At 41.7% G+C, this 14,851-nt stretch overlaps 1 protein-coding gene across 1 annotated transcript in view; it reads left to right on the top strand.

The window, feature by feature from the left end:
• C8A (complement C8 alpha chain) overlaps positions 1-14,851 on the top strand; it is a 65,857-nt gene that overhangs the window by 31,920 nt on the left and 19,086 nt on the right. Inside the window, exons 6-7 of the mRNA XM_082833992.1 lie at positions 1,815-2,015; positions 4,051-4,291. Coding sequence (XP_082690118.1) covers positions 1,815-2,015; positions 4,051-4,291 — 442 coding nt within the window. The remainder of the gene's footprint in view (positions 1-1,814; positions 2,016-4,050; positions 4,292-14,851) is intronic.

Genomic DNA, 14,851 nt, shown 5'->3' with positions numbered 1-14,851 from the left:
TGTAGCTCACAACAAGCTCCAGAGCCTGGCCATTCCTTTCTTCACCCCTCACCCTCTGGATAAGCCGTCTACACAGCAAACCTCACTGGAGGCTTACCATGTGTCAGCTCTTCTATTTTCACACAAATTCTCCCACCGAACCCTCATCACAAGACGATGCGTCAGATATTATTATTGGCCCATTTTAGATATTAAAAACCCCAGAGACTTAGAGGGATAAAGCGCCAGGCTCAGTAGGTAAGCCCAGACAAGATTTAAATCCAGATCCATCTGAACTAAGCCTGGCTATACATCTTTTAGAAGGGAGGCTAGATTATGCAAATTCTATCTATGAATCATCCACATTCTATCTATAGAGAGAGATGATAGGATGCCAGTACTCTGAACAGTTATCTAGTCACATCCTCCCTCCCCCAAGTTTCTCAAGAGAAAAATATTGACAGAGGATAAGGCCAGGCTTATTGAGTCTATTTTTAAGAAACTGGCTCTCACTATTCACAAGAGCCAAGACATGGAAGCAACTTAAAGGTCCATCATAAAGAAGATGTGTTGAATATATACAAAGGAATGTTGCTCAGCCATAAAAAAGAATGAAATGTTGTCATTTGTAGCAACATGGATGGACCTGGAGATTATCGCACTAAATGAAGTAAGCCAGACAAGACAAATACTATATGATATCACTTATATGTGGAACCTAAAAAAATAATACCAATCAACTTATTTACAAAACAGAAACAGACTCACAGACATAGAAAACAAACTTAGGGCTACCAAAGGGGAAAGGGGGGTGGGAGGGATAAATCAGGAGTATGGGATTAACAGATACACACAACTATATATAAAATAAACAAGAATTTACTGTATAGCACAGGGAACTATATTCAGTACTTTGTAATAACCCATAATAGAAAAGAATCTGAAGCTGTATACCTGAAACTAACACAATATTGTAAGTCAACTACAGTTTAAAAAAAAGAAATTGGCTCTCCCCACCCCACTTCCACCTCTGCCATCAGGCTCCGTCTACGAGCTGGAAGACATAGACGGTGTCATTTTTCTAAACTGGAGGACAGTCTAGGGCCTACGTGTCAGGCAAGAGAGACTAGGTTATGCTGTGGCAAAAAGGATTCTGAAATCTCAGTGCTTTAAAGCATCAATGCCCTACTTATTCTACTCATCCTTCCTAAGGTGGAAAAGAAACTCTCATCATCACAGACTCTCAGGACCCAAACTGATGGAGCCTCCAACTCAACACATGCTCTCGTGATTACAGAGCAAACCCCTCATAGGCTCCTAACCCTCATTTCCTTGGCTCACGAGACCACACCTCAGGTCAAGCTAGCAGAGAAATGCAATCCTGGAATGAAATAACCAAACACTTGTGGGTGGTCCCTAAGCATACCTCTGCTTAGAACTATCTCCACCTGCATGCCTTTGCCCCTTTCCTCCCAGGTCCACGCCTAGACATGGCTTTCTGTATCTCTCCACTGCAGAGCAACCATCTGTTCAAGAAGGATAAGCCCGCTGGAAAGAAATACATGCTCAGAACAATATAGCATTTTATCAGAATTGTGTGTGTGTGTGTGTGTGTGTGTGTGTGTGTGTTTAAATAAATATTTTAGCAGTACCACTAAATACTAAGCACTGCTGAATTTTCTGTATTTTCGTATCAATTTGGAATAGCCTTTTAAATGAGTTATTTATAATAATCTGAAACTTCGGATATTTTACAAAGCAAAGATTTAAATATTAAGTATGAACTGGAATATAATGCTAGTGCACAAGGCTAACATCTATGTGATGCTTTTCAGGCCCTGGCAGATACTACAGTCTCCTCAGAGTCCTACGATGATGCAAATGACCTTTATTCTAAAGTGAAAAATGACAAGTTTGTGTCGGCTGGAGTGACCATTGGTGTGGGCCTTGTAGGCAGCCCATTTACTGTGACTGCAGGTGTATCTGGGTCACGAGGCAGTTCGGTCTTGAATATGTTAAGCAAGTATAATCAGAAGGTATTAAAACATAATGCCCGTGTCACACAGTATTCCATAATCTATGCTGAACACGTATTACCTTAACTGCATTGAAAAGTACAGTAGTAATTGAACCTTCATTTGCTTGTGTAATTGGACATGTCTGATCAGTAGTAATCATGTTTGTTTTTCTTCTTACGCTTTCCCACGCAGAATCATCACAGAGGGAATAAAATTGCACCATAAGACTAGTACTCTTATCACTTTGCCCATCCTTTTTCATGGTTACCTGGAGCACAGAGGGAAATACTTAGAAGGGTACTGTCTTAAAGAGAAACAGCCAAGCCCTCTAAACCAGACTTGGAAGAATTCTAAAGCAAGCCCGGCTTTTCCAAGTAGATGGGAGGGCTGGCCTGCTTAATGAATCTTTCATTTCTTCATCAAACATTTACCATTAACTGCCTATTATCCGGAGAGGTCAGACAGTGCATCCTTGAGGAAGTTAGGAAGTCTGTCTAAACTGAGATCTAAAGACTAGTACCAGTTGTCCAGATGAAAGGGGGCAGAAGTTAACAGAAGGCTGCTCTAGGTCTGGGAAACAGCACGTGCAAAGGCCTGGAGACGAGAGACTGCCTCACACAAATGTGGGATTGAAAGGACTTCCGCTGGCTGAAGCGCAGGTGGGAAGGGAAAGGAGGGAGTGATGAGGATGGAGAGGTAATCAGGAGCTGGAGAAATATTCACTGAATTGATCAGAAATTTACCAAAAGCCTCAAGACACTGATACCAGAACTGGGGATTTAGTTAGGGCTCAAAACATTATTTTGGATGATGAAAATACAGTTATAAAAATTAACTTCCTCAACAAATATAAATGACAGGGCTTACCTGGTGGCGCAGTGGTTGGGAGCCCACCTGCCAATGCAGGGGTCACGGGTTTGAGCCCCGGTCCGGGAAGATCCCACATGTCGCAGGGCAACTAAGCCCGGGCGCCACAACTATTGAGCCTGTGCTCTAGAGCGTGTGAGCCACAACAACTGAGCCTGTGTGCCACAACTACTGAAGCCCGCATGCCTAGAGCCCATGCTCCACAACAAGAGAACCCACCTCAATGAGAAGCCCCGCACCTCAAAGAAGAGTAATCCCTGCTCACTGTAACTAGAGAAAGCCCATGCACAGCAACAAAGACCCAATGCACCCAAAAATAAATAATAAATTTTAAAAAATTTTACATGTATATATAAAAATTACATTCTGGAGCTTTGCCATGAATAAGCTACTGATCTGAAGGGAAAGCACTGTTCTGAGATCTGACTGTCACAGATTCATGTGGACTTTTCTAAAAGCAGGTGGCTTCTTCCAACTTTCACTATCACTTTGGATCAAGGTTTACATTCCCTGCAAATAAGGCTCGTACATGACCCCCTTCCTCTTAAACCAATCCAACCTCACCCTGGTCCTGTGATCCTGCTTTTCTTGATTACCGAACAGTACAAGACTACCACTAGAATGTAATCTCCATGAGGGCAGGGGCCTATCTCATTCAAGATCATGTCCTGTGCACCTAGCATAATGCATGTGACCGTAGGCACTGAAAGGTATTTGTTTAATAAATTAAGTGATATTGGCATTTCCTCATGTCATCAAAATATTCCTAAGCCTAATTTTTAATGGATACCTAACACTTGTGTAGCAGGTTGCATAATGCAGTGCTTTAATTAGAGCAGGGAGAAATGTGGAGGTGAGAATGGACTGGGGGCCGGACAGAGGAGAGGAGCACAATGAAACACATTGTAGTCACCAACCCAGCGAAAGTTGATGAGAACTTGACCTGGACAGGGGCAGTGGGAACAGAGATGCAGACGCGGGAGAAGAAGCCAGGCTGGTGTCTAATATGTGTTTGCAAAATGTAATAATACTCTGTTATATGTATTTATGTTCATACAGTTACATGTGAATATATTCATATTTCCCACAGGTACTAAATACTGCCCTTTTGCATGATCTCATGTAGTAAAATGTATACTCTCTTTGTTCTCTTCCTTCATTCAATGGCGGTTGTTGTTACTGGCAGAAATATAGCTTCATGAGAATTTTCACAAAGGTGCAGACTGCTCATTTTAAGATGAGGAGGGAGAATATCATGTTGGATGAAGTTATGCTGCAGTCATTACTGGAACTTCCAGAGCAGTACCATTACGGCATGTACGCCAAGTTCATCGATGACTACGGCACCCATTACATAACATCTGGAACGATGGGTGGCATTTATGAATATATCCTGGTGCTTAACGAAGAAAGAATGGAAAGAGTTGGTAAGTAGAGCGGATGCTTGATGCACGCAGTGTTCGATGCGTACGCCAGACATGGTTTGCAATTTTCTAGGCACTGACTGTCAGCCACGCATGAACTCATTTAGCCTCCATGACAACTCTATAAGGTAGCATTAGTATTATTATTTACAGGGACTTGAGGTTCAAAAGGGTGAAATGACTTGCTAGTAAGCACTACAAACAGAATTTGAACTCAGACTTGTCTGGTTCTCCAGAACCACGTGTTTTCTATTGCACCATAGTTACCTCTTCAATAATAAAGGATCTCTGGGGTTTTGCTATTTAAAATGTTAAAACATTTTAAATATAGATTCTTGGTTAATGGAACTGCCATCCAATCAGTCAGTGATGACAGAAACTTGGAGTCATCCCAGATCCCTTCTTCCCTTTCACCCCTGTAGATCTCTAAGACCCTTCAGTTCTCTCTCCTGAGCAGCTCTTGTCAACATCCCTTCTTCTGCATCCCCTCCTACAATGGTAGGCTGGGTTCCCATCTTTCACTTACTACTGCATCATCTCCTAAATAGTCTCTAAGGGAAGATTCACCCCTTCCAATCCATTCTCAACAACTGCCACTAGAAGGATCCTCTGCTTCACAGATCTTATGACATCACCTCCTTGCTTAATATCCTGACTGGCTAAACTAAAGTCTAAACTCCTTAACACTGACATCAACAATCTTCATGGTCTCACTCCAAACTGCTAGAACAGTGGTTCTCAACACGTGGACTCCAACAAACAGTATTAGTGTCACCTGGGAACGTGTTAGAAATGCAAATTCTCAGGCTCCCATCCCAAATCTGCTAAATCAGAAACTCTGGGAGTGGGCCCAGCAGTGTGTTTTGACAAGCCCTCCAGGTGATTCTGATGCTTAATACAGTTTGAGAACCACAGATCCAGTCAACGACTGAGTAGAAGGGTGAGAGGTGTATCCATATTTCAAAGCCAAGTTCAACTTCCAAGTTTCAAGAAGTCTCCCTGACTCCACCAGCCCAGGCTGGCCATTTCCTTCCTTCAACACATTCATATCAATTCCACACTGCTTAGTCTTTAAAAACAATTTTCCAAATGTTAATATTTCTCTCCTAATCTAGATAGCAAGATCCTTGAAAGCAAACATCATGTCTGACAATTTTCCACCTCTTTAGCACTCAATGCAGGGTGAGCGGACAAAACAAGACATGGAGTTTGAAAGCGGGCATTAACTTAGATTCCTGGCTAGGGTCATTCATTAACTCATCCATCTGTTCACGTATCCATTCTTTTATAATTCAAATATCTATTGGGTATCTATTATGTGTTTGTGCTAGGGATACAAAGGTGGGCAAATCTAAATACGGTCCTTAACATCTTGTAGCACAATACAAACTGCAGATTGAAACCCAACAGTAGGTCTTTTTTTTTTTGAGTGGGAGAACTTTACGGGTTTTTTTTCTTGAATTTTATTTTATTTATTTATTTTTTATATAGCAGGTTCTCATTAGTTATCTATTTCATACATATTGTGTATATATGTCAGTCCCAATCTCCCAATTCATCCCAGCACCACATCCACACCCCCTGCTTTCCCCCCTTGGTGTCCATACATTTGTTCTCTACATCTGTGTCTCTCCAATAGTAGGTCTTGATATCAATGTATGGAACACAAACATTTTGAACAACACAGAACAGAATAAAAAATATCATAGTGGGTTGTAGGGAGTGAAGATAAATTATTGCTTCAAGAAAATGTTGCCAGTTAAAGACATGTACACATGGACAGTCATGATACAAAATAAATAGTTCAGGAGAGGTCAGTGTAAAAAGAGTTTGAAAAAGTTAATTCAAGTGGATCTTTTTAGAGTCACTCAAAAACATGAGGAAGGAAAAAGAGCTAACGTTTGCTGAGTACTTACTAAGTTCCAGGACTGTTGTATACATTCTCATTTAATTTTCTTGACAACATTTGGAGGTTAGTGTAATTCTAGTTTTAGCCCCAGAAATGCTGAGGCTCCTTAGGGAAGTTAATTACTTGGCCCAGGGCTGCAGGAAGCTGGCATCAGAGCCCTGGACCTGGGGTCTTTCCACCACATGGCTGTGGTAGACCCTTTCATTTAGGCTCCGTCTTTGGTGGTGGATTACTAATTAATTGACTGGGGTATCTCGAGCCCCTCCTCTTTAAAATCTGTGAGGCAGAAATGGGCTTCCAATGTGGTTAATATTCAAAAGGAGCCCACTAACGAATTGTCCCAGGGATAATTACCTCAGCTCTGTTTATAGAAAACCATATGTCGATAATAGCACAATTTGCTATTTGGGAAGAGCTGATTTTCTATAAATCCGAAGGTTAGTGTTGCTTTTCTATAAATATGGAAATGTGCTAATCATCACCTCATCTGCTGGAGACTGCTAATAAATCAGAATGTCATTTACATATTAACCTACAAAGAACAAAAACATCTACCTTCTTTCCCTTTGACAAATAATAGAATCATGCACACCCTTCTCTCTATGTTTGATGTTTGTCTAATTTTCTCTTTGTCGCTTTTTCATCCTCTCTCTCACTCCCTTTCCCCTCTCTCTCTCTCTCTCCTCTTTTTCAATGTCTTTTTTCTCTCTGTGTATCTTTGATCTAATGACTTTAACAATATTTATATTCTATCAAGTGCTTGTTTCTAAGAAATACCCCGTGTGGTATACATTCATGTCCTCAAAGAGCTGAGCTTGGAGTGGAATGATTTAAGTGAACACATGGGCTGGTTTGCTCTGGGGGGATCCTTTGTCCTTGGGTTTGCCTCAGATTCTCTATGGGTTCATCCCAGAGGACGCACAAGGCTGTTTTCTTCTAATGTGTTCTTTAGATAAAATGCTTCTCCCCCAAAGAGAGCATGAAACCATCCATCAAAAATCAGGGGATGTCTTGGATGTTGGGGAGGTGACGTTAGACTTCAGTGGGACCCTAGACTTTCCTCAAGGGCTGCTGCTGACAGCTTTCTACCTTCTACAGGAATCAGTATGGATTGGGGCTTGAATTTCTGGATTTAGATTTTTTTTCTCCTTCATCCCTTCTTTGGATCTCCTATTATTTGTCTTTGTATAAAGATCTGACAAAGAGAATAGTGCATTCACCATCTGGCTGCTCTGGAGTCTGGCCCTATTACAGAGCTGATAATTTACCTAGGACAGGGCAAGTACTTCAGTGACACCATTCTATTCATGTACGTTTCCTGCCTTCTTTGGCACATGCTGTGCTGTCAGCCTCCAAAGCACTTTCCTGTCTTGCCAACCTGACAGATTCCAACTCATTCTTTTGAACTTGTATGGGCAGCCCCACCTCCCTGCAACCTGCCCTGATATTCCTCTGCACATTCTTCCATAGTTTTGTTCGTTCAGACATGCATTCATCAACCATGTTAACTGAGTTTGTATCATGTGCCAGGTGAACAAAATCGACATGGTTCCGGTTCTTGCAAAGCTCACAGTCTAGGGGAGGAAACTAAATAAACAGCCAGAACCCCAGATGTCATCCTTGGTTCCTCCTTTACTTCTTGCCCCTCATCAGTGAGACCTGTCATCTTTACTTCTAAAGCATACGTGGCGTCTGTCCACATCTCTATTACCATCTAACTGGTCCAAACAACTATGATCTCTCATCTGGCCACTGCTAGAATATGATGGGTTTTTTTCTTTTCTTTCTCTTTTTTCTCTTTCCTTTCTTTCTTTCTCTGTGTTCTTTTCTTGTTGTTGTCATCGTTGCTGTCCCGCTCACACTCTAACACAGCAAGCTTATTTTAGCCTACAGCCTTGGTACTAGCTATTCTCTCTGTCTGGGCTATCCTTCTCTCTGATATTTGCATAGCTGTATTCTAATCATTCAGATCTCAACTTAAATGCCCCCTCTTCAGGAAGGCCTTTTCTGACCATGTGGCAAGTCCCTCTTTGTTATAGCACCCTATTTCAATTCTCAGAACATCACTATATATTCTGTAATTACCATGCTCACATGCCTTTTTGTTTATTGTCAACCTCCTCCTTCTAGTATGCATGTTCCATGAAAGCAGGGGTCTCATATGTTTTGTTCACTGTTATATATTCATCTCCTAGAACAGTGCCTGGCCTTAATAACTTCTGTTGAGTCAGCTAATGAATAGATACATATAAAATTGCAAACTGTGATAAGAGCTGGCTAGAAAATGAACAGGTCATAGAAATAGAGAATAACTGTGAGAGGAGAAGGAGAAGACAATCACTTAGTTTAGGATTATCCGGGAAAGTGTCTGGGATTAACTGGGATAAGGTCCAAAAGATATTCAGAAGGAGACTCCAAAGACAAGAAAGAGGGAGGATGTCCTGGGCAGAGTGGACAGCCTGCCATGTTTGAGAACTGAAATAAGCAACGTGTGGCTAAAGCCCGCAGGTGAGGGGAGGATGGAGGGAGCTGAGGTTGGAAGAAGCTGCAGAGCGTCTTGCTGGTCATGGTAAGAAGTATGGACCATGTCTGCAGTGAAACGGGAAACCACTGCAGGGTTATCAGCAGGGCACTGCCATGATCTAATCTCTGTGTCAGCAGGTTGTTCCAATACTATACAGAGTACAGATTACATGCGTTGAGAGTGGACTCAGGGAGCACAGTTAGCAGACTCTTGTTGACATCCAGGCAGGGAATAAAGAATGGAGATGAAAGAATATGATTGATTAGGGACATATTTTGAAAGCAGAGTTTAGATAATTTGCAGATGGCCTGGGTGTGAATTGTGAGGTGTACTCCTTCTACATTACATTACATTATATTTACATTATATTACATTATATTACATTACATTATTTTCCTTCTACATTATATTTCTAACACACACACACACACACAGACGCACACACATTAGGGCAAGAAGAACATGATGAGTTTGCCTGGGAGGGCCAGCTTCCTGGGAGAGATGTCTCTCAACATGCAACATGAAGTAGAGTTTCTTAGCAGTTAAGGAATCTAAGTAAATCTGATAAGATACCTCCATCAGGGATGCTGTAATAGAAACCATGCATGGAATAGAGAGTAAACTAATAGCCCTCAAGGCTCTAAAAGTTCATGATTCTATAGTTTGGGGCCATATTGAAAGGGCTCTGCAAAGACCTTAACAAAACATGACTTCTATTGATGCTCTGCTGGTGAGAAGCCAGTGGCATTTCACGGCCCCATATAAAAGCCATTAGGCAACACTGTAGTAAAAAGAGTTCTTTTTACAAAGATGTCTTTGCTTTTCATGTAGGTCCTGCCATTTAAAAGCTAAAACTTTGCATCTCTGAGTCTCAGTTTTCCCATAACTAATGTGTGGATAATAAACTACTGCAAAAGGCTCTTATAGAATTGACTCTAAAAAGCACGTGATGAATAAAACACGGTCTAAACGGTAGTTACTATTATGGTTTACAGTTTTAGGTGGGATTGTAAGTAGCAAATATCATTTGATCAAGGACTGTGGAATGAAAAATTATGCCGGCAGATGGTAGCAAGGAATCCAGATTTTGGAGGCAGACACATCTGGGTGGGGATCTTGGTTCTACCAGTTAACAGTTGCATGACCTTGATCAGGGTACTTGATTTCTCTGAACCTTAGTTTTTTCAAGACCCAAATAGGAATGATAACAAGGATTTGTTTGAGAATAATTCCAAGTACATCTTGCATGATTAGTGTTTAAGCAGATAGTTTTCCCTTTAATGCAGGATATTAGGATAGCTTAGTGTTTGAAAATATGGGTTCTGTCACTTATTAGCTGTGTGATTACCAGCAGATTATTCAATCATTTTAAGTCTCAATTTTCTCACCTGTTAAGCTGGAGGTATTAATGGCATTTAACTTATAGAGTAATTGTGAGGAATAAGTGAACTTATCTACAGAAAATATTTAGTGTAATGTTCAGGCTCTAATGAGCACTCGATAAGCATCAATTGCTGAACAAGGTTCTAATTTAGATTCCTTGGGCTCAAATCTCATCTCCATCCCTTATCAACCATGTGACCCTCAGGCAAATTAACCTCTTCATGCCTCAGTTTCCTGTTTCCCTAAATGAGACAATGACAGTAATACTTCATAGGATTGTTATGAATATGAAATGAAACAATCTGTGTGATCAGGTGGCCCAGGGCCTGGCATATAGTAAGAGTTTAAAAATGGTACCTATTATTGCTGCACTACGTTGATGTTACTATTACCATATTTATTATTCCCTGCTTTCCAGTTATTAACTCTATAATGTTAACTGTCCTCTCATCTGTAAAGTGGGGACAATAAGACTACATATCTCATAGGGCTCTGCAATTGGTCAGCTCTGAAACACTGTTCAAATGGAAGGGAAATCATTATCATCATGTCCAGCCTGCAGTGGGCAATATTTCCGCTGTAGACTTGGAGACTCATCAATCCTGCCTCCTCCCCCACCTGCCCATTTTTTAAATCAACCTCATTCATTTCTTTCTCTAGAGCTTCATCCCGTTTTGGAGGGACTGCTCCTCCCATTGATCAAGGTCAATTTGAATTCTCATCACTATCTTTCAAGGTGGTAACAACTCTGCCTAAATCAGTGCCTGCATTCCATTATGCCTCCCCTTGATGGCTGCCAGATAACAGGGACGCTGGAAAAGATCCTTCTAGTGAGAGTACAGTACATTCAGCCAGTTACTAATCATTGCCCTCTAGCTGGGGTCCTTGGCCAACTGGTCTACCACCTAACACACTGGGTAGAAAAAGTCACAGCGACATGACTAAAATCTCACTAAAGCTGATATCAATTATACTTCTACATTCTCTTCCTCCATCTTCCTTTGCTCTATTTATTCATTCCTTCAGTTTTTCATTCAACATTTATTAAGCCCACATAACATGGTAAGCACTGTCTAGATACCAACATGGGTCCTCTTATCTCATATAGAAGGTAATGGGGTTTCTCTGTTATAATCATCTGATTATAGTCAGGACAACCAAATTGATTACTACCTAAAATGGATTAACAAATTATCTTTTTATTCACTGTACTTAGAATTAACTGGTTCTAATAAAATATATTTACATATAAAAACTCCTAAGGTTGGTAATATATAATCATTCACATCTGGTATTGAAGATGATCTTCATAATAGCTTATGAGGAATTATATTATTATTTTTCCCAATTTTATAGAGAGAAAGCTGAGGTCCAAAGACCCAAAGTAAATGGCTCAACATGATTCAGTTAGTTTTTAACTAAGGTCTTCTGATGTAGAGCTTGTGTATTGTCCCACACCATTTCCCCACACTTCTGTCATTCATTCTGATACTATATTCCAGGGGCTTAGACTCTAGCAGCACTGGTAAGATGGCCAACAGTTAATGAACATTTCATTATGTGGCAGACACTGAGTTAGGCACTTTAAATGCACTATCTCATTTAATCCTCAGGAAAGACTGGGGAAGAGGATACTATAATCCCCAATTTACAAATGAAGAACTGAAACTCAGCAATGTTAAATAACTTGTGCAAGGTCAAGGTCATCTTGTTATTATGGGTGGAGCCAGAAGTCCACATGAGAACCTGTGATGTAAACCAACATGCCGTAATGCCTCAGAGACGTTTTACCTAGGATTTTTCAAACTGCCGGCCACAGCCCATTAGCAGATTGTAAGAGAAATTTAGTGGGTCATGACCAGCATTCAACAAAATGAAACAGAATACACTAAGAGGGAAATCATCAGAGAGCATCACACAAAGCATGGTTAGGTATTGCAACTTATTTCAGCTGGATGTCAGTGGGCTGGGTCATGATCTAAAATGTATTGCTTACTTTTGGGGGCAGTCAAAAACGCATTAGACACACTGTCTGAACCCAGTGTGCTCCACGGACTGTGGACATGTATCTAATCACTTTAAATAAAGGGAAAATCATCAATAGCCATAATGAAGGCATTAGGAAGTATATTAGCTGGGGTTCTCCATACACTTTACATATATATGTAAAGAGATTTATTATTAAAAAAAATTAGCTCACATAACTGTGGAGCCTGACAAGTCCCAAGATCTGCATTTGGCAAGCTGTGGACCCAGGGGAGTTGATGGTTTAGTTCCAGTCTGATTTCGAAGGCCTGAGAATCAGGGGAGCTGAGGGTGTAGTCCCAGTCTGAAGGTTGGCAGGCTTGAGACCCAGAAAGAGCTGACGTTTTAGTGTGAGTCCGAAGGCAAGAAAAAAGCCAATTTTCCAGCTCAAGGCAGTCAGGCAGGAAGAATCCTCTCTTACGCGGGGGACGGTAAGATTTCTGTCTATTCAGAACTTCTACTGGTTGAATGAGGTCCACCTACTTTAGGGAGGGCAATCTGCTTTGCTCAGGTTACTGATTTAAACGTTAATCTCATCCAAAAACACCCTCACAGGAACACCCTGAATAATGTTGACCAAATATCTGGACACCCTGGCCCAGTCAAATTGACACATAAAATTAACCATCACAGGAAGGTGGTCAAGGGGGAAAGGTAGAGGCAGATGTGAGTAATAACTGCCAAGGTAGGTGTGTGAAGTCTCATGTAATGAAACAGCTTATCTAAATGAAGATGAAAAAAACAAGCATTCACTGAGTTCTAACTCTGTGGCAGGCGGTATACTGAGTTCTTACATGCATCTCATTCCATTTAAGCTTCCTGGCAATGCTTTGAGCTGTGTTTTATGGCTGTACCCATTTTACAAATGATGAAAACCAGGCACTGAAAGATCAATGACACATCCAAGGTGACACCACTGGTTAGAAGCAGAGTAAGGTTTGAAATGAGGATTTCTAATTCCAACTTCAGTGCTTCTTGTGGTACCCCTGGATATTTATTTCACTTATTTTCTTTTTTAAAAAACTATTAAACTGCTTGTGATAGCTTTGAAAGTGGATAAATCAGGTTTTAAAAATACCTAACGGAGTATTATACTCAATATTCACTCCTAAGGGCAATATTGGGTCAGCTTGACCCTTGACGGGGAATTGTCACAGAGAACTGTTAAAGGTTAAACTGACCAGCTTGTGATGGTCTGTTCCGAAGCTCAGGTACATTCACAGAGCCAAGAACAAGCATGGTGTGCTGGCACCCATGGCACTCAATAAAGCGAAACTTAAAGACCTATAGGCCAGAAAATGTATCTAAGCCACCAATGGCAGGTGGTTTCAATAGCAAATGCTACCGGGACCACTGAGTTGAGGACTGTGACACCAGATATGGGCTCAGGCGGAAAGTACTGTGATCAATTAGTGATGTCTATCCGAGGCAGAGGCTGACCCATGGTAGAGCCTCAGTATCTTTCCGGCTGGGGTAATTCAGAATCCAGGCCCATCAATCCTGGGCATCCTCTGGAGATTTCCTTACACTCTGGAGAGTCGTGGATTCCTAAAGGGTCTGAGCAGGGATTAAGGGCCCCTGAGCTACGTGTTTTCTCTTCCTTTAGTAGAATGAGACAAAGGCAGCCCAGATGATTAAGCTGTGTATGGACAGTAACTGGGATGAGATGGGTGTATAAATTAAGTCCCTCAAATTTTTCATACATTCCATCACATTTATATATTATTGATGTTGTTTGCTGACAATTCCCTTTCAGGAAGGTTCTAAGCAGAGCATTTTCCCTTCTTACCCAAAGTAGCAGGCAGGAAACAATCTCCGAGGAAAACCCTTCTCATAATCTAATCTCCACCCGTCCATCCATCCATCCACTCACCTAGTAAATACTCAGAGAGAACCTATGATTTCCAGGGACACAGGAGTGAAACACACAGATTCCCATCCTGGAGAAATGTGCAGTCAGTTGGGGGCTAAGAATAATACAATGCGATAAATGCTTGACTAGAAATAAATACAGTAGAAGCACAAAGGAGGGAGCAACCCACCCTTTCTTCCCCTCCCATTTTCTAGACTCCAGAGACATTCACACCTGATCTTCTGACGTTAGTAGGAATGGGAGCTTGCCTGGTGGAGAACGCAGCTGGAGCTTTCTAAGAGGAGAGAGTTGCATGGGAGTGGCTGAAGCAGCAAGTGGTGAGGGTCAGTAGTAGGAGATGAGTGATTCACCCAAAGGCCAGACTCTTTGTAGAGGGCTTGCCCCTGAGGCCGGTGCATACGTGAGAACAATCCAGTGGCTGGGTTATGGCAGGACGAGTGCTGATATCAGTAACCTGGAAACGGAGTCAGTGTTGGCCTCCAGGGAGCCACAGAGAGGATGACAAGCTGCAGAACGGCAAGCTGCTCGAGCCACGCAAAGGTGAACATTGAGACAGGAGGGTCCCTGCCACCGGACCAGATGCGCAGCCTTCAAAGGAGCGTGCACTGGCCCTGCTCTACCCTCCAGCCCACTGCTCACTGCGGGGCTAGGCTGTACTGAGCTAAATGCTGGTCCCTTGACTTAATCATACTCACTTTCTTCTTGCTGCTGTTCCTTCCACCTAGAACACTGCTCCCCTCTCCTCCCCACCCTCTCTTCTTCACCTGCCTAATGCTTATTCATCCTTGGTCTCTGCTTAAACAGGGTTTTCCAGGCAGTCTTTCTGTCTCCCCAGTTCCCGGTTGGGAA

The sequence above is a fragment of the Leucopleurus acutus genome, assembly GCF_964270905.1.
Source record: "Leucopleurus acutus genome assembly, chromosome: 2".
Classification (NCBI taxonomy): Eukaryota; Metazoa; Chordata; class Mammalia; order Artiodactyla; family Delphinidae; genus Leucopleurus; species Leucopleurus acutus.
The sequence above is the reverse complement of the archived record's forward strand: the minus strand, read 5'-3'. Positions and strand labels throughout refer to the sequence as shown.